At 32.9% G+C, this 18,727-nt stretch overlaps 1 protein-coding gene across 1 annotated transcript; it reads right to left on the reverse strand.

Moving 5' to 3' along the window:
* Positions 1–825: 825 nt before the first annotated feature.
* LOC145332220 (uncharacterized) lies at positions 826–17,946 on the reverse strand. The gene is made up of 15 exons (XM_080177174.1): positions 17,210–17,946; positions 14,115–14,155; positions 12,533–12,599; positions 11,975–12,184; positions 11,824–11,856; positions 11,210–11,344; positions 10,306–10,404; positions 9,831–9,888; positions 9,471–9,591; positions 8,939–9,040; positions 8,332–8,395; positions 7,510–7,670; positions 5,569–5,674; positions 5,014–5,140; positions 826–2,233 (listed from the first exon to the last, which is right to left on the reverse strand). Exons 1-15 carry the CDS (start codon positions 17,308–17,310, stop codon positions 2,126–2,128), a joined length of 1,533 nt encoding a protein of 510 aa, XP_080033300.1. The 5' UTR covers positions 17,311–17,946; the 3' UTR covers positions 826–2,125.
* Positions 17,947–18,727: the final 781 nt, after the last annotated feature.

Consider the following 18,727-nt stretch of genomic DNA (forward strand, 5'->3'; position numbering starts at 1 on the left):
AAAAATAAGCTAGGAGTATAACTTAAAATTTGGGAGGGGGGGGGGGGGATTGACACTAAAGGTGGCACTGTTATGAACAGGGATTTTAAGGGACAAGACAATGGCCGAATAAATTTAAGATTATCACCACCGTTTATAAACAATATAACCCTTTCAGGGGATTAAAAGTATTGGTTTTTAAAGAATGGACTCTGTCATTTTAAATAAAGTAATCAAGATTTATTAAAAAGTACCCAAAGTTTTTAAAGCATGAATGAGAAAGCGGGATTCGAAAACTTTGGGTACATGTATAATTTACGGGCCAATGTACCCTTTCTTCCTGGTTGTAAAGCAAATATAATAACAATTAGGCGTTGCTTTTAGTAATCAAATTTATGGGAACAAGGCAGGAATCTAAAGGGATAAGACAATGGACAATACATTGATGTAAATTGTAGTACAATCCCAATTAGGATAAACTAACTTATCCCTTTTATAGATCAAAATTATTGATTGAAAGGTTTGACACTGCTGGTTTGACCAACTAATCATTATTTGATAAAGAACCCAAAGTTTTAAGCAATGAAAGAGAGATTGTGTTTATAAAACTTTGGGTACCAGTTTAATTTAAAGTCCAATGACCCCTCCCTTTCTAAAAACATATACTTTTAAACTTATCTGTCTATTTTTTACATTGTATTTTATGTAGGGGGACAAACTACAAAGTGACTCAAAAAATCAGCTTCGTGACGTCATAAAAATTGGCAGATGAGAGGTGATATATTGTTAGCTTGATATTGCTGCGCTACTTGTGGACATAATTGTTCTTGTCAAATAAAAGTTTTTTTCTTTCAAATTTTAATATTATATTTATTTCATATTAACGTCTTATCTGATTTTATGAATATATAAAAATAAAAAATAACTAAAACACAAAATAACTTTTTGATTATGTTGAGAAAAAAAACTGGAAAAAACTGAAATAAAAAAAACCAAAGAAAAGAAAGAATAGGAAAAGTTTGATTTATAAAACTTTAATATTAGCTTTATTTATAACTATTTTTATACCAAATTGATAGATATATTGCACAAGAATAAAAAAAGATACTAGAATAAAAATAACAATAATTTTGTTGATTTAACATAAATTATCATACATAAAAAGCATAAAAAAGACACTGTAAAATTGAACTTTTTTTGATTAAAATTTTATTTACAAATTTTGACTCCATTTTACTGTATGTAATGATACAGGGTGTACCAAGTAATTTCTTCATTTTAAAATTTTTATAACTTCATCGATAATTAGGCTTAAATGGTAACATTAAAAAGATTAAAAAGTCTATTTGATTTTTATACTTATTTTGTAAAAAAAAATTACTGATTGGATATAAATTGCTTTTGATTTTCATTAAAATAAATTTAAAATCAAGTGAATATTATATAATTCAAAATATAAATATTACTTGGGACACCCTGTAGATAGGAATTATACAAGGGTGACAACATTCAAAAGTAACACAGCAAAGATTTTTAATATAAATAATAGAAAAAAAAACTGAATATTAAAAAAACAGAAAGATCTCCTTTTGGTTTATTTACATGTAAAAAATGATTTTTTATCAATATTTGTCATAATTTTGATGAAATTCTTTGAAAAAATGTAATTTTTTTTTCTTGATTTAAAAGTTGATAATTTAAACAGTAGATTTAATTATTTACTATTATGGTTACTACAATAGTTTGATGCTAATATATCACAATAGAATTTCTGCCTTGCATTGAGCTCGTAGTTTGTCATACACCCTGTTAAGCTAAGTGTGCTATCATTATATCGACATATAACCATAATAAATCGACAGTGAAATTGGTTCATTTAAAACTTTAACAATAATTTGTCGACTTTTGTTGCCGACATAAATATATTGTCAGCACATTGTTTCCAGTTCTAACAGGGTCAACTGTATGACTGCTCGATTAATTAGGAACCTGCACTAGGATGTACCATGTACCACTGGTATGTACCATGTACCACTTAGATGTACCATGTACCACTAGGATGTACAATGTACCACTAGTATGTACCACTATAAGTAGTGCCACTACTACCATAGTATGTTCCATTTAGGGCTAGGGTTAGGTTAGGTCAGTTGTGTCCTACCTGGTAGACGCTAGGCGGGGAGTAGTACATGGACTCGTGCCCGTGGAGCCCGTGGCCGTGGCTCTGAAGGCCATAATCTCCGTAGTGTAGATCCTGAAATGGATAAAAGATTTAATGAAATGGACGTAATAATACATAGAAAATCACTAAGGCAGATAGATAGAACATATATCCTTATATAAAAGTGTGTCTGTTTGTGTGTACCGAAGGATATCTGTAACTGCTGAACCAGTATGGTTCTCTTTTAAGCGATAGCTTATAATAAGCCTTGAGAAGGTTAATAATAATTTTGGGGGAGTGTACCGACACCCTTCCAAGAGAAATCACCCCTGAATTTTTTTCTTCACTTTTTCTTTTTTGAAACTAAAATGAAAGTTGGGGGTCAATAGGATAGGCAAATAGATAGATAGATAGTTAGACAGATAGATAGCTTTCTTAGCTATGCATGGGTGAGTCTGAACCAGAGGGTAACAAACAGATATATAGATAGATAGACACACAGACAGACAGTTAGATAGATAGACAGAGAGAGAGATAGATAGATAGACAGAGAGAGAGATAGATAGATAGACACACATACAGATAGATAGATACCTTTGCTAATGAAGGATGCTGGGGTTAGCCAGGATCAGAGGGTAACAAATAGATATATAGATAGATAGACACACAGACAGACAGTTAAATAGATAGACAGAGAGATAGATAGATAGATAGACACACATACAGATAGATAGATACCTTTGCTAATGAAGGATGCATGGGTGAGCCAAGACCAGAGGGTAACAAACAGATATATAGATAGATAGACACACAGACAGACAGTTAGATAGATAGACAGAGAGAGAGATAGATAGATAGACAGAGAGAGAGATAGATAGATAGACACACATACAGATAGATAGATACCTTTGCTAATGAAGGATGCTGGGGTTAGCCAGGATCAGAGGGTAACAAATAGATATATAGATAGATAGACACACAGACAGACAGTTAAATAGATAGACAGAGAGATAGATAGATAGATAGACACACATACAGATAGATAGATACCTTTGCTAATGAAGGATGCATGGGTGAGCCAAGACCAGAGGGTAACAAACAGATATATAGATAGATAGACACACAGACAGACAGTTAGATAGATAGACAGAGAGAGAGATAGATAGATAGACAGAGAGAGAGATAGATAGATAGACACACATACAGATAGATAGATACCTTTGCTAATGAAGGATGCTGGGGTTAGCCAGGATCAGAGGGTAACAAATAGATATATAGATAGATAGACACACAGACAGACAGTTAAATAGATAGACAGAGAGATAGATAGATAGATAGACACACATACAGATAGATAGATACCTTTGCTAATGAAGGATGCATGGGTGAGCCAAGACCAGAGGGTAACAAACAGATATATAGATAGATAGACACACAGACAGACAGTTAGATAGATAGACAGAGAGATAGATAGATAGATAGACACACATACAGATAGATAGATACCTTAGCTAATGAAGGATGCATGGGTGAGCCAGGACCAGAGGGTAACAAATAGATATATAGATAGATAGACACACTAACAGACAGTTAGATAGATAGACAGAGAGATAGAAAGATAGATAGACACACATATAGATAGATACATACCTTAGCTAATGAAGGATGCATTGGTGAGCCAGGGCCAGAGGGTAACAAACAGATAGATAGATAGATAGACAGTTAGATTTAAAGATAGATAGATAGATATCTTAGCTAATGAAGGATGCATGGGTGAGCCAGGGCCAGAGGGTAACAAACAGATAGATCGATAGATAGACAGATAGATTTAAAGATAGATAGATAGATAGATACCTTAGCTAGTGAAGGATGCATGGGTGAGCCAGGGCCAGAGGGTAACAAACAGATATATAGATTTTTGGATCAAGTCAAGCTGAGTGTGCCAATGGCAACAATTAAAACAGAGCGTGCCAATATTCCCCCTAGTCAAGTAGAGTATGCCAATATTCCCCCAAGTAAAACATAGTATGCCAATACTTCATCAAGTAAAGCATAGTATGCCAATAGTTTATCAAACAAAGCAGCATGACAAAAAAATAAAAAAGATGAATTTAACACACTTTCTGATTTATATCATAATAATTCAACCTACAAATTTACTACTCTATGTACGTAAAATATATAAACTAGCAGTGCGTCCCTAGCATCTATGAGCTCTTTATTCCAAGTAGTAGAAAAGTTACGAAAATTAGCCTAAAACCATTAAAATTTCAAAATAAAAGATCTCACTTATCGATGGACTGTTATGGTTCTTCTTTCAATAAAGCTTCTTATTTGTCCTTTAAAATACCATGATTTTGTTGCAATAGTTTTTCTTTTTCAAACTTAAATGTAAAGGAGATTTTCAGCTCTCTCCTTCCCTCAAATGCCTCTAGAGACATCGAGGGTGGGTGGGTGGAGGAGGGGGGGTGGGTTTGGTGCCGCTAGTATATATACATAAATTATTTCAAATTTTTAGAAAAAGTATATCTTGACAAGTAAAGCAGAGTGTGCCAATATTCCCCCTAGTCAAGTAGAGTATGCCAATATTCCCCCAAGTCAAGTAGCGTGTGCCAAAACAGGCTATTGGCATACTCAGCTTGACTTGATCCAGATTTTTAGATAGACACTCAGACAGTCAGTTAGATAAATAGACAGAGAGATAGATAGACAAAGAGGTAGATAGATAGATAGACACACATACAGATAGATAGATACCTTAGCTAATGAAGGATGCATTGGTGAGCCAGGGCCAGAGGGTAACAAACAGATAGATAGATAGATAGATAGATAGACAGATAGATAGATAGACACACATACAGATAGATAGATACCTTAGCTATTGAAGGATGCATGGGTGAGCCTGGGCCAGAGGGTAACAAACGGTGAATTGAGAAAGGATTGGAGGTGCTGTAGCTGTCTGGAGGTCGCAAGGATAACAACCCTTCGGGTAGCGCGTATCTGAAATTAAAATGGACGTACATACTTTTGTTATAGTCATTGTTAGTAGCACTGCTACTTTATAGCTATAGGTTATTTTTGTCTTTAATATTTAAAACATTTCCTTATTTTTACTGCATAAATCGATATAAAATTAATTGGATATTTTAACAAATTTTCATTTACTCCAATAAAGTTAGAATTCCAACCCTAACACCCCCTTTACCCCATCCCTTGCCCTCCTACTGGATAAACGAACTGACCAATAAATGAAGTCCACATTAGCAACCTAAATTGATGAAAAATTTCCCCCTGTCAATATATTCATGTATTCTATAACCATTACTGCATGATACTTCCCTCTTTATCAAACTTATTTTAGCTTCTTATTGCTGTACAATTATTAAAATTCTTGATGTTTCAAAACAATACGACGATTCTAATGTTACCTAGAATGAATTTCCGCAGGGGTGAGGTGGGACATATCTGGGGTTTGGTACTTGTCCTCAGTTATACTGTCCACACCCCCGTATGGATCATGCTTCCCGGTTAAACCTAAACATTATTATAGTTAGTTTTCTGACTAAAATGTTGCTTATAAAGTAACATGATGTTTGCCTGTCTGTATGTCTAGAGAAGGATTTAAAATTATTGGTTAAAAAGTTTATGCCCTATAAGTTTGGAACTAACAAATAAAATATAATTTAGGTTCCCGAAGTTTTTTTACCAACGAATAAGAAAGCGTGGTTATAAAACTTATGGTATTCTTATAGTTGGCTCAATAACTTTGGGGACTTTTTATTGCATTTTGATTTGTTGGTTCATTAAGTCAAATGTCCAAACTTTTCAACCACTATTTGTAATCTACAGAAGGGGTAATTTTGAGTATCATCATTGGGGATATATTGTACATCAATTTATCGGCCATTGCCTTATCCCTTTATATCCCTGACAATGTCCCCCTACCCCTCCCTCTCACTTACCCCATACTAAACGTGTCACGTCACCTCGTAAAATTTTTGTCAAAAGAAAATCTTTTTTGATTTTATTTGCTTAAAAACTTAACATTGGCCTTTCCTCTTTTCAAATAAATCAATATCAAACAACATACATCAGTAGCGAAGCCCCCAAAAAAAATCATGGAATGGACAAACGGACAAATTGAGTTATGGATAATGTTTAGTTGTCATAACAAAGAAAATAAAGAGAGAGAATGCGCAAAAACTCAAAGAAACCTTTAGAAAGAAAGGTTATGCCTTTTGAAGCATAACCAACAGACAGACGGACAAAACATTGTATAGACTAGATGCGCAGATCGTAGGAATCACTGAAAATTTCAGCTGTCTAACTTTAATAGCAGTCGAGAAAATTACATTTCCCCCATAGCGTTACAGACTGACAGACAGTAAAACAAGGATGACAACATCCATACGTAGCGAAGCACAAAATTTTGTGGATGGGACTGACCGTCATTGTTGTTTCTTCAAACGGCGTGAAATTTAATTTTGATATCTTTAACTGAAAAAATTTTGAAAATCGGACTAAAAACACCAAAGATATGTGGGAAAATGTAAAAAACATAAAAATAGCCAGAAACCTGCAAAAAGGCAGTCTGACCGTCATTATTGTTTTCTCCAAACGACGGAAAATTTAATTTTGATATTTTTAACTGAAAAAAATTTGAAAATCAGACTAAAAACACCAAAGATATGGGGGAAAATGTAAAAAATATAAAATAGCCAAAAACCTGCAAAAAGGCAGTCTGACTGTCATAGTTGTTTTCTTCAAACAATGTGAAATTTGATTTTGATATGTATAACTGAAAAATTTTTGAAAATCGGATCATAAACACCAAAGATATGGGAGAAAATGTAAAAAATATAAAAATAGCCAAAAACCTGCAAAAAGGCAGTCTGACCGTCATTATTGTTTTCTCCAAACGACGGAAAATTTAATTTTGATATCTTTAACTGAAAAAATTTTGAAAATCGGACCATAAACACCAAAGATATGGGGGAAAATGTGCAAAATTAAAAAAATAGCCTAAAACCTGCTAAAAAGCCGTCCAACCGCCATTGATGTTTTATAGTTAATTGTGCTCCTTAATGATGGGAATGTTGTCAAAAAATTTCAGAATCCTATCTTTTATAGGAGCTGAGTAAATCCCATTTCCCCCATAGCGTTACGGACGGACTGACTGACGGACGGACGGACTGACTGACGGACGGACGGACATAGTGAATTATAGAGTAGCTTCGCTACTTAAAATGAATTATAGAGTAAAAAATTTGCTTGTTTAAATTTATAAAAAAAATATGCGTAATGCGTAACTTAAACTTTATTTATTCATCTATCCATCTGTCTATCTATCTATCTATCTATAACCTCACCTAAGTGGTCAGCTCCATGAAGGCCTGCAGGTCCCAGGTCCCCAGGCTCGAGTCCCGGATACTTGGCATCGTGCAACCCATACTTGTATTCATGCTTCTCTAGTTTGGTTGCCGCCAAATCTTCTGGCGCCAGGCCCAGGCCACTGGCGGCATTCAGACCTCTGAAATTAGGGAGGCTCACTTTACACTCTATTCAATTTGTAATAATATACATATATGGAACATTCCAATAAATTACACCAGTACCCAAAGTTTTAAAACCACGTTTTATTATTCGTTGGCTGAAAACTTTGGGTACTTATATTTAGATTTGATTGGTTAATTCAAAACTATTAGTGTCCTAATTTTTCAACCAATAATTTTAATCTACAATCACCTTTATAAAATAAATTCATCTGACATAGCAGCAGTATTTTCAATGTTTTTAATATGACAAGGTTTGCAAAAAAGAGTTATTCAAATCTGCTTGGCAGGGATAGAACAATAGACGGTTTATTAGTGATACAAATAAAATATTTGGATGAAGAATTGGAAGTAAATTAAAATTACTTTCAATGTATTTTTTTCCTCACTCTCCCCCCCCCCCCTCAACGACTTTTTTTCTAACATTTTCTTATTCGTTGGCTTAATAACTTTGGTGAATTTTGAATGGTTGGTTTATCAAGAATTCAAATATTTCAATTAACCACTAATTTTGATCTAGAGAAGGGGTAATTTTGTGTGTCATCATTAGGGATGTACATCAATTTACGCCATTGTCTTATCCCTTTAAATCGCTGCGGAATAATAATTACGGAAAATTGTTATAAAAAAATTACCCACCCTACTCCACTGGCGGCAACAGGTCCACTGAGTGGCGGCAATTGTCCGCCAGAAAACATATCAACTACAAAATAATACATATATATACACTGCCAGAGAATATTAGAGGGGCAGAAAACTTTTATTAAGAGCGGGGCTTTTCAATAATTGGGGTTTGTTAGATTTAGAAAGAGCAGCAACTCTGTAATCGTCCGTACGTCCATTTTGAATATGTTGAATTTATGTTGAACTCATTTACAATTTCGTTTGGACTTACAAATTAATGTTATGCTTATTCAGTTCTAACACTCTACAAGAGTTATTGTTCGTTTTCCTTCCTTTTAATAGGGCTTCGCTTTTATGGATTTTGTCATCCTTGTATTTTAGTATTGTTAGCGCAACTACTCTTTAATTTCTGTTTATTTTATGCGTCAGTATGTCAGTTTAGTTATTGCTTGACTTTTTTCTAGTTGTCTATCTAAATTTTACTTATGATTTTTATTTCAATATTCTTGGAAAATTGTCTATGAAACGATACGATACAGTATTTTAGTATTAGAACCGTTTCTAATCACCGGATATTAATCTGTTTTAAAAATATTTCGACGTTGTTTATGTATATAAATGCCTGATTTTGACTTGAGGGAATGATCACTGGACGATTTCTTAACATCGCCGCTATTTCCGACATCCATACCGCCGTTCTCCGACCCACCGTTATGATGCATACCTAAAACAGTAACAGGATGTTGGTCTGTGTGTTGGTCAGGAACTCTCTAACCGTTGAAACATTAAAGTTACTTTTGGGAAAGAAGGTTTAATATTATTTTTGGGGGAGGGTACCTCTAAGGCTCTAACCTTACGGGGGAAATTGCCCCTAGAACAACCCCCACCTCCTAAAAATATATGTAGGTTATAGAAAGTATTAAAATTTATTTCAATACTCATAATATGACAATTTCTGTCATATCAAATATGAACCATGAATAAAACTTTAAAGACAAAATAAATATTTTTTATGCTTGTAAAAGGTTGGGTTAATTGAGGGTCCCGCAGGGGGCTGTACCCTGAAAGAATTTATAACGCGAAGAAGGGCTAAAAACATGTTTTTTTTATCAAAAATTTATATCAAGAAGAAAAAATAGTTTTATCTACAATACCTGCACTTCCAGCGTGGTTATGATTGTTGTTATGATGATGATGGCTACGGCTGGACCGGCTTCCGTCTTTTCCGCCCCGCCGTCCGCCCTCCTTCCCATCCTGGGCACCGCCGCGGCGATACTTAATTACAATTTTCTCAGCCGATACTTAAATATTATTTTAAAACAGGGTATTTGATGATGTTAACAAATTCATTTAAGGACAATTATGTCTATAAGAAGTGAGGCAATAACAACATTTCGTAAACAAAATAGTTATTGTTACAGTTTGTAAAGTTTTATGACAAAAATTTAGTATTTTTTTAGTCTGATTCATAAAATTTTAAAGTTAAAATTAATGGAATATTTAAGTATCCGTCCCTGTTTGGGAATTTTGAAGCGTTTTTGTCGGCGTAGGTAGCAACCATTCTCAAACATATTTCCTACTCAGATCAACAACATTTTATTTCAATATTTGTACTGCCTGTACATTATACGGCCAGAGTGTATATTGACAATCATTTTTATGATTTAAGACCCTTGCATGGAAGTCTTAACTGTTCATAGTAAATTGTTTTTAGCCAAGGCATTCCCCCTACTTGAATCATCTATGTTATGCATCTGACACAGCAGCAGTGAATACAATTTCAAAGTATTCTTTTGACCCAAACCGTTTGGGGTTATTAATTTGGGAACCTAACCCTTAGGGGCTACTCGGTATCAAATATATCCTAACCAAGTGACAACTAAGACCAGAAAAAAAACCTCTCCTTTATTTTTAATCTATTTCAAAATAAGGGACACTTCAAGGGAAACCCCCCCCCCCCCCCCTTGTTGAAATAAAATGTTGTTAATCTTTCCTGACTCTGGGTGTAGGGACCAGAAGCTTCCCTTGCCAGGTTTGTCAGGGGTTCGTGGCACTTTCACAAAGCAGTCATTGAAAGATAAAGAATGCCTAAAAAAAATTACAATTAAATACATCAGTTTATAGAATAGAATTATTGCATTGTATTATAAACAGCTTTTTAAGGGTATAAAAATGTACATGGCCCAGAGATGCCGAAGGTACGGGCTAAAAACTGGTTATAATCTTAAAATTGTACATGCTTTATATTCGTAGAAAATTGGGCATAATACTATACGATATAAGATTTTTCAGTATGGGTTAGAACCAGTTTTAATCCAACGGATAGTATTCGGTTTCGAAGCTGGAAAAGTTTTTAGTGAAATTTTTAAAATTAATAATTTGTAAAATAAATTTAAAAATTATAAAAATATATATAAAAAAAACATAAAGATCACCTAATAGAGTTTTGCCATCTTTGTTGGTTTTGTCTGTAGAAAGGAAACAATTCCATGATGAATTGATAGATTTCTTAAATCAACCCAACCATCAAAATTTATGCAAAAAAAATAGGGCCATCCAAAAATCTTCTTTAAAAAATAGGATGTTCCAAAAATTTGTGCAAATGTTAGTTTTATAAGTGCATAGTTTTTTTATGTGTGAATTTGATGGTTGAATTGCCTGCTAATGTTAACATTTTGCTTTGAGAGTTCTGTATCGCCATAGTAATCAGAGATATCAGACTGAAAAAACAACAATTATGCAAAAATGGTCCAAATAGTTTTTTTAAGGCAAAATCAACAAAGAACAACTTTGCTTTTTGGGTAAAATTGGCATTTGGACTCTATCTGGCTATCTCTAGCTTAATTTTGTATCACACTAGACAACTGGATAGTGGGACGGGTGACACAGGTACCTTATGGAATTATGCCAGCGAGAGGTATTTTGACGGTAGTACGGAAATTGTTCCATGATAAATTCGTAGATCTGATTCAATGTTAACATCTTTTCTGGGCTAGTGTTGATCGCCATGTTGATCATTGATATGTAACTAAAATAAATCATTAAGCTTTTTAGAAGCTCAAAACCCTTTTTTTTTTTTAAAAACCCGGTGTCGAAAATTCCAAAAATTAGCTCATTTTTAACCTTTTTTCCCCTTATCTTTTTAATCCCTTCAATTATCGCCAAGTCTCCCCATTATTTTGGCAATATTATTTTTTTTCCAGCACACTTTAACATATTTTAGATGATGTAAAATTTCTTGTTTCTGTCTGAAGCTTATTGTTGGAGAGGGAAGATAAAAATAAACACTTGTGATAATGGGAAAATAAAATAAAAATAACAATATGTTCTTTGTTGATAATGCCAATGAATGTTGTTGAGGTCTACGCCAAAAATATTTACATTTTTTGCTATAAACCTATTATATATTTTTAAAAATACCATTACGATAATTAAAAAATGAATGAATTTTTTCCAAAAATAAAATTGTACAAAACCCTTTTTTTGCCGTTTTAAATGTTTAAATACCTGTATGGAGGTTTTGCATGGGTATAACTTCTCCTAGAGGTTATTAGGGTTGTGCCAAATTATTCAAAGTTTAATTTCTTTATTCATTTTTACCTAATATTTAAAATACAATTTTTGGGATGAAAAAAAAAATTATTGGCTACAACCCTACCTATAATTTTTACTATCCATGGGCCCCACTGACCCTCTACTTCTTGGACTGCCCTGCTCGGGGAAAAAATCTCTAGACCCAGTGGGGGTCATTGGTCCCCCCATGCACTGGCCCATGCCCATACCCCCCATGCCAGGGGGCATGTAGGGTCCTGGAGACATGCTGGGGCCCATACTGTGGTGAGGAGAGTTCAGGGATTGCATTGGTGCCCTAAAATATAAACCATGAAAAAAATGTTAAAAATCAAAATTTTGCTGAAACATTTATTCAGTGTTCCGCATAACAAAATTTAGATCATAAAAAGAAAACGAAGTAGCGGATTTCGTCGTTTTTCACTGCACTGTGGCTATTCTATTTCTAGCCCCTGCGGGGCAATCATTAAAATTTACCTAACTTAAAATAACCTTTCAAAAGCTAATTTGAAAATTGAAATTTGCAGTTTGTTACTAAAAAAACCTTTTTATTTCAGTCAAACTGTGCAGTATCACATATGATACAACAGTCACACACCTAACATTTGTAGAGTAGTTTTTCAGAGAAATTGAGAATTATACTTACATGGAACTAAGTGACGAGCCCATCATCTGGTTGGTGAAAGAGGAGTTGTAAGAATTCATTCCTTCGTCAAAATTATTCACAAAATTAACTTTTACTGAAAACAAGTTTTTATTATAGAATAGGAGTGCATGATAATTTAGTGTAAGATTAAAGTATCAATAAATCTATTGAAGTAGGAGAGATGGGGAATCAACGAGTCAGTCATTAAGTGAGGGAAGAAGGAGGAAATATTTTTAGGGGTTTTTTTGAATGTTTTTTTAATGGAAAAAAAACACTTTCATCTCATTCGTTGGCTTAAAAATTTTAAGTACTTTCATTATATCTTGATTGGGTTGTTCAAACTTATCATAAACATTTCATATAGTATTTATAATCTGCAGAAGGGGTAATTTTATTTATTGGGGTTATACAACAATTCATCTCAATTGTCTTATCCCCTAAGATTACTGGGTTTTACTACTATTTGTTTAAATTGCGTAATATTCTTTCTTCATGAATAATTTGAAAATTCTGGACAGGAAAACTTTTGTTATGAAAAAAGGTTTCATCTTTTCAACTAATTTATCAATTTCACAATTAAATTATATATTCTTAAATTGATATAGAGCTGTATTATTTTAATAAAATCTAAATTTTAGTATTGTACTATATGTAAAAAAAAGATAAAACATAGATTTTTTAAAATAAAAACTTAAAAGATAAGAATGGGTTAGTTTCATTTTTATCAGGGGAAAACAGATAAAAACAAGTTCGTTTGAAAATGTTTTAAATAATTTTATGAAACCTCTCACATTATTTTAAGTAGCTATTACTGGCATATTATCGACATAACGATATTCTAATGAATGTAGTTAATTAGGTTAATTCATATTGGGTATCTGGTAGCCCCGCAAGGTTAGGATATCGCAGAAATAGGCCCAGGGGGCCAGTAGTGTTAGGGCCCAGCGTGAGGGCAGACATTTTAATACGTTTAAATTAAGAGGGGGGTATAAATGATGGACAGCCACTTTGCCTAAAAGCACTAGAATAATTTGCTCCCATTTCATTCCACCCTGCATAAAAAAATTGCTGGGCTTTTTTTTGAGGAGGATATTTATTTATCACCAACTGACCAATCCCTATAAACCGTGATATCGGCCAGACCACGTAATCAAATTTTTATTGACTCAATGACATTATTTTTGTCCTAAAACTTTTTACGGATTTTTTTTTGTGAAAAAAGTTTGGAAATTCGTGGATAGGAGATCAGTTTTATGAAAAAAATTTATCTAATGACTTTTACATAAAAATTGTCAGTAATTTTAAAGCGAAAATGATGAGAAACAAAATCAACCCTTCATTAGATTAAAAATGTTGATTGACAAGTTTGGAACTAACCAATCAAAATTCAATAAATTATCCTTATTTTTTTGAGCCAATGAATAAGATAAAGTGAATATAAAACTTTGGGTACCAGCATAATTTATAATCCAATTGCCCTACCTGATTTTTTAGTGATAGCATTTTTTAAATTTAGGATTAAACGGTTTTAATCAATTTTAATTGTATAATATTTGTGTTATTATTTGTGAATAATCCGCACCTGGGCTTGGCATACTAGGCATCCCAGACTGCATACTGTAACTGAAATAGATAGATAATTAGATAGATAGATAGATAGATAGATAGATAGATAGATAGATAGATAGATAGATAGATAGATAGATAGATAGAAAGGTAAAAATTTATGGAAAGTTTTGCTAGTTTTTACTGTAATAATAATTATAATGTAATATCAAATGTAATATTGCCAATGTTATAAAACAAATTTTATGTTTGTATTTCTATGCAATTGCTAATTCTATCTATCTTTTCTGGGACGTCCAAGCTTTTGATTTTGAGAGGGGTAAAATTAAGGATTTTAAAGGTCTGAGAGGGGTACCCTAAGGCATTTTTAAATTTCAAGGTGGTAAAATGAAGAAGGTTTGAAAGTTTGAGTGTGTAAAACACCCCTTTACCCCCACCCTTGGAAGTCTATGTGTCGATCCAAGCTAAGACTGCTACTCTTTGGCTAATTTTATCGGTACTTATTATTATTAACATTCTATCTATTAGTATAACAAACATTTTAGTAGGTAGTGAAATTTCTTAAACTTTTCATGTTTTTGATTTATTTTAATACCCCAAAAGAATGTTTTTCCGCGAACAGTAAAAGCAAAATTATTACAAGAATTAAATATACAATTTCTATTATATAGTTCATGGAAAATTCTCTGCAATATGATACGATTCATGATTTTTCAGTATAGCCCAGAACCGATTTGAATCCAGTGAAAATGTATTGGAAAATCTTTTACTATTAAAAATATAATAAGCTTCTAAAGTCGTTGCATATTTTTCCTTTCATATAAAAAACTTAACATAATTACGTTATTAATTATTAAACTAAACAAATAAAAGTTTTATTCGAACTTAAATTATATATTATTTATAAAAATGCATTACGCTTTTAAGGTTAAAGCAAGAACTATTTTGTCAAAAAGCGCAAATTTTTTTTTAACAAAATAAATATTTATTTTTGGGAAACCCTTAAAAATTGTAATCATTTTTTCAAATACTTTCATATACTGAAGAACATAGTAGCAGCGCTTTAAATAATAAATTTATAAACAAAAACTTTTTAAACGAAAAAAAATTTGACAAAATTTTTGTTAATTTGTCATAGCATTAAAAAGTTTGGTTGTGTTTACTTTTTAAATTTAACCGTTGCAACTAAATGGATAAATATAATTTTTAAAGCAAAGCTTCTTTACATAAATTTAAGTTTTTAAATAGCTGTCTATCTATTTTACAATAAAGGTCTATCTATCCACGTATATATCCATCCATCTATCTACAGGGTGTTTCAATAGAAACGTTTTTTTAAAATCTTAATTATGCATGGAAAATAGAACAATATAAAAGTGCTTTATATATTTGGAAAACCTATTCTGGAAAATTTGTAATTCAAATATTTAAAAACGATTTTTTCAACAAATTATGCCTGAAAATCCGGCTTTTCCAAAGGCCTTATTTTTGAAGATTTTCGTATTTAAAGATTGTGAAAAAAAATGTGCACATTTTCAAAATTCAAATTGCGCGGCTTGTATTAATAGTAGAAAATTGTCATAAACTCTAGTTTTGGGAAATATAAGAACTATTTTTGTGTTATTTGTAGTTTAGGAGCCACATTAAAAAATGTGAGAAAGATTGAAAAGTTTTAAGAAAATATGAACAATTTACCACGTAGCTCCTATACTATGCATAGCAAAGGAATGGTTCTTACATATCCAAAAAACTAATGTTTATGATGATTCTAACGGTATGAATAAAGTTTTTCTCCTGCTAATAAAAGCCGCTCAATTTTTATATATTTACCTAAATATCTCTATATCTATCTATTTGAATATTAAAGCTATGTTAGACATGTTATTGAAATAGTATGTTAAGTATCACTTGTGATAGTATATCAAATAGTGTGTATAACTTTCCGCATGGTGCTTCATAATTGCAAATGGACACAAAAGCAAACTTGAAGATATCTTGAGGATGGTTTTAGGCTATTTTTATGACCTCATCCGCCCTTTCCTAGAGGCACATAGCGGAGCAAATAGTCCTATAAAATAAAGTAATAAGGTTTTTTGTATGAAGCAAATAGTGATATCATATTTGTTGCTATCGCAGAAGTAAAATCCTATCCTATAAAATATGTAGTAGGAGCAACTTCAATAACAAATACCAATAACCACTTCAAGTGGGTTATAGAGTGGCTTTATTCCCTTAAGATAGCAGAAAAGTCACTGCTTTAACTGGCTGTTTATTGTGGTGTGAAGCTATTGTTAATAAAAGACTTTAGACCCCTATTTTATTGAATAACACTTACATAGTAAGTTGCATTTTGTGATGTTAGCGGCTGCGCCTCTAGGATATAGATGCTCTGTATTAAATGAAGGCAGAAAATAGCTCAAATCATCTAGAGTCTAAAAAATGTGTAAACTAAAACCATCCAAGGACCTAATACAAGTTTCCATAAAATGGAGAACTCAATCAGTTTAGTAGTTATAGAAATCTTAAGCTGCAGACAACCTCACTACTTTATACTATATGATACTTCCAATTCGCTTCTTCCCTATTAAGGATCTACCAATAAAGTCATATTTTGGAATAGATACTTTAGGAATTGGCTTGACAAAAAAACTTATATTGTAGACAAGGGTCATAATTTTTTTTTTAAAGCATAAATTATTTCAAAATTCAATGCCTATAAGTGGCTTTAATTTTTGAAAACTTAATTTATGATTAAATTTTCATTAGAAAAGAAACACATTTCTGGACTTTTTAGAACTGTTTTATACTCTATATCTGCCAGTTCAATTATAAGATATTTTTGTCTAAACCTTTTTTTATACCTATCTATTTTAAGTTTATCTATCTTATAATATTGTGTTTTTAAAGTTAATGTAGATATATTAGATATATATCAAACTTATTTGTCTATCTATCTTATTCTTATACTATCTATCTAGTTTGCTAACTTTCTACCTTTACTAAGGTAGATAGATACATACAAATATAAGTATCAAATTTGTTTGCCTTTCTATCTTATTCATATACTATCTATCTAGTTTGCTGTCTTTCTATCTTGTTTGCTATCTTTACCTAGGTAGATGTGAAATAGAACCCATAGATGAAGGTGGCGGCGGGCAATTCCCTCCGGAGCCGGCTGACCCGCCGTCCTGATAAAACTTTTGACCAATCATCACTGTAAAGAGTTAATTTAACTTGAGACTAACTAAGTATTATAATTTGTTCTATATTGATTATATTCACTAATTATATTTAATATTAAACATTGTTTTTGTTAGATTTATCACTCATTATTATTTTTATATGTTTGTCTTTTAATGTTTGTAGACAAATAAGTTTTGCCACTTTTCTCAGAGATTTTAAGTTTGTTTGATTTGCCAAACTTTTATATCAAAGAGAAAATTCAACAATCAAATTTATCCTCTAGATCACAAACATCATAATATAAACATTTTTATTTGATTAGGGTTGATAATCATTTAAAGGTAGAAGGGGCTTTGACAATCCTTCCCCCCCTACTTTTTTTTATTTATTTTTATACTTTGATTTTTATGTAGACTTTGTGTTTGATTTGTGTGTGTGTGTTTGTGTGTGTGTATGTGTGTATTAGTTCTAGATCAAACAAGGTCTTCTTTACACAAAGCAGGAGAAGCTTAATTCAATCAAACACACAAAACCCCTAAGAAGTTTGAGTTCTTAGTAGAAAATAATTGAAAGTACAAACAAAGGAATGTTTGGTTGACTGTGGTGTGGGTAGCTATAGCTGTGTGGAGTGATTCCCAATGTTTACTCTGTAATTTTCAGCCTAAACTGAAGCGCAGCAACTTCAGGGCAGGGTCCCCAGTCAGGAGGGTGTGGGGGGGGGGAGGGGAGGGTTGAGCTAACATTCACTCCAAGGCAAATAAACCCGTATATACCAAGCAATTGTGCCAGGGGGGCGTGGGAGAAGGCTTTGCCCGCTTTATGGGGGGGGGGGTAGTAAGCAAATAGGAGAGTTTGTGTGCTTAGGGAGGGGAGATTTGTTCAGGGGGTGGCTGTTCACAGAAAAGGCTGTTCCTCCGTTCGGACATTACCCTCAACTCCCTCCCCCTCTCCAAACCTCTTCTTCTTATCAGCATATAACCTCTTCCCCCTTTCGTTATATCCCCTCAAAATTATGTGTACACACTTCCCTTATCACAATATCTTCCCTGCCCCTTCTCTAGCAGTTTTTATTTCCCTTTTCTCCTTCTCCCCCTTATCTTTCTCTATGATTCATGCCTCTACTATGACTAACTCTCTCTCTCTCTCTCTCCCTCATTTGCTTACTCTCTCTCTCTTTCTCCTCAGATTCTTGTGAACTGCAGTGCACACACACTCTATGCTAATTAATCAAAAAAGTTCTTTCTTCTTCTTCTTAACTCCATTGAGTAGCCTTAGAACTTGACAAGAACTATCCATTCAATTCGTTTCTGTACTTGGCTGTCTCCTTTCCGTCCTTCAAAGTCAGATTTGCCTCCTCCAGGTCCTGCGCCAAATACTAACTGGTGCAGGACCTGGAGGAGTTCCCCTTTGGTCTTCAGTGTCTCCTGCTTTCTCCTTGTGTCCATT

The sequence above is a fragment of the Acartia tonsa genome, chromosome 11 (assembly GCF_053477335.1).
Source record: "Acartia tonsa isolate MP-2025a chromosome 11, ASM5347733v1, whole genome shotgun sequence".
NCBI classification, from domain to species: Eukaryota; Metazoa; Arthropoda; class Copepoda; order Calanoida; family Acartiidae; genus Acartia; species Acartia tonsa.

What these genes read in the sequence shown, in the direction of transcription:
- LOC145332220 (XM_080177174.1), bottom strand. Translation starts at nt 17,310, where the DNA reads ATGATTGGTCAAAAGTTTTATCAGGACGGCGGGTCAGCCGGCTCCGGA. An exon ending in TAACCACGCTGGAAGTGCAG is followed by an intron (nt 9,041 to 9,470) that starts GTATTGTAGATA and finishes TTACTGTTTTAG; the next exon opens with GTATGCATCATAACGGTGGG. An exon ending in TCATGGAGCTGACCACTTAG is followed by an intron (nt 5,675 to 7,509) that starts GTGAGGTTATAG and finishes AATAATGTTTAG; the next exon opens with GTTTAACCGGGAAGCATGAT.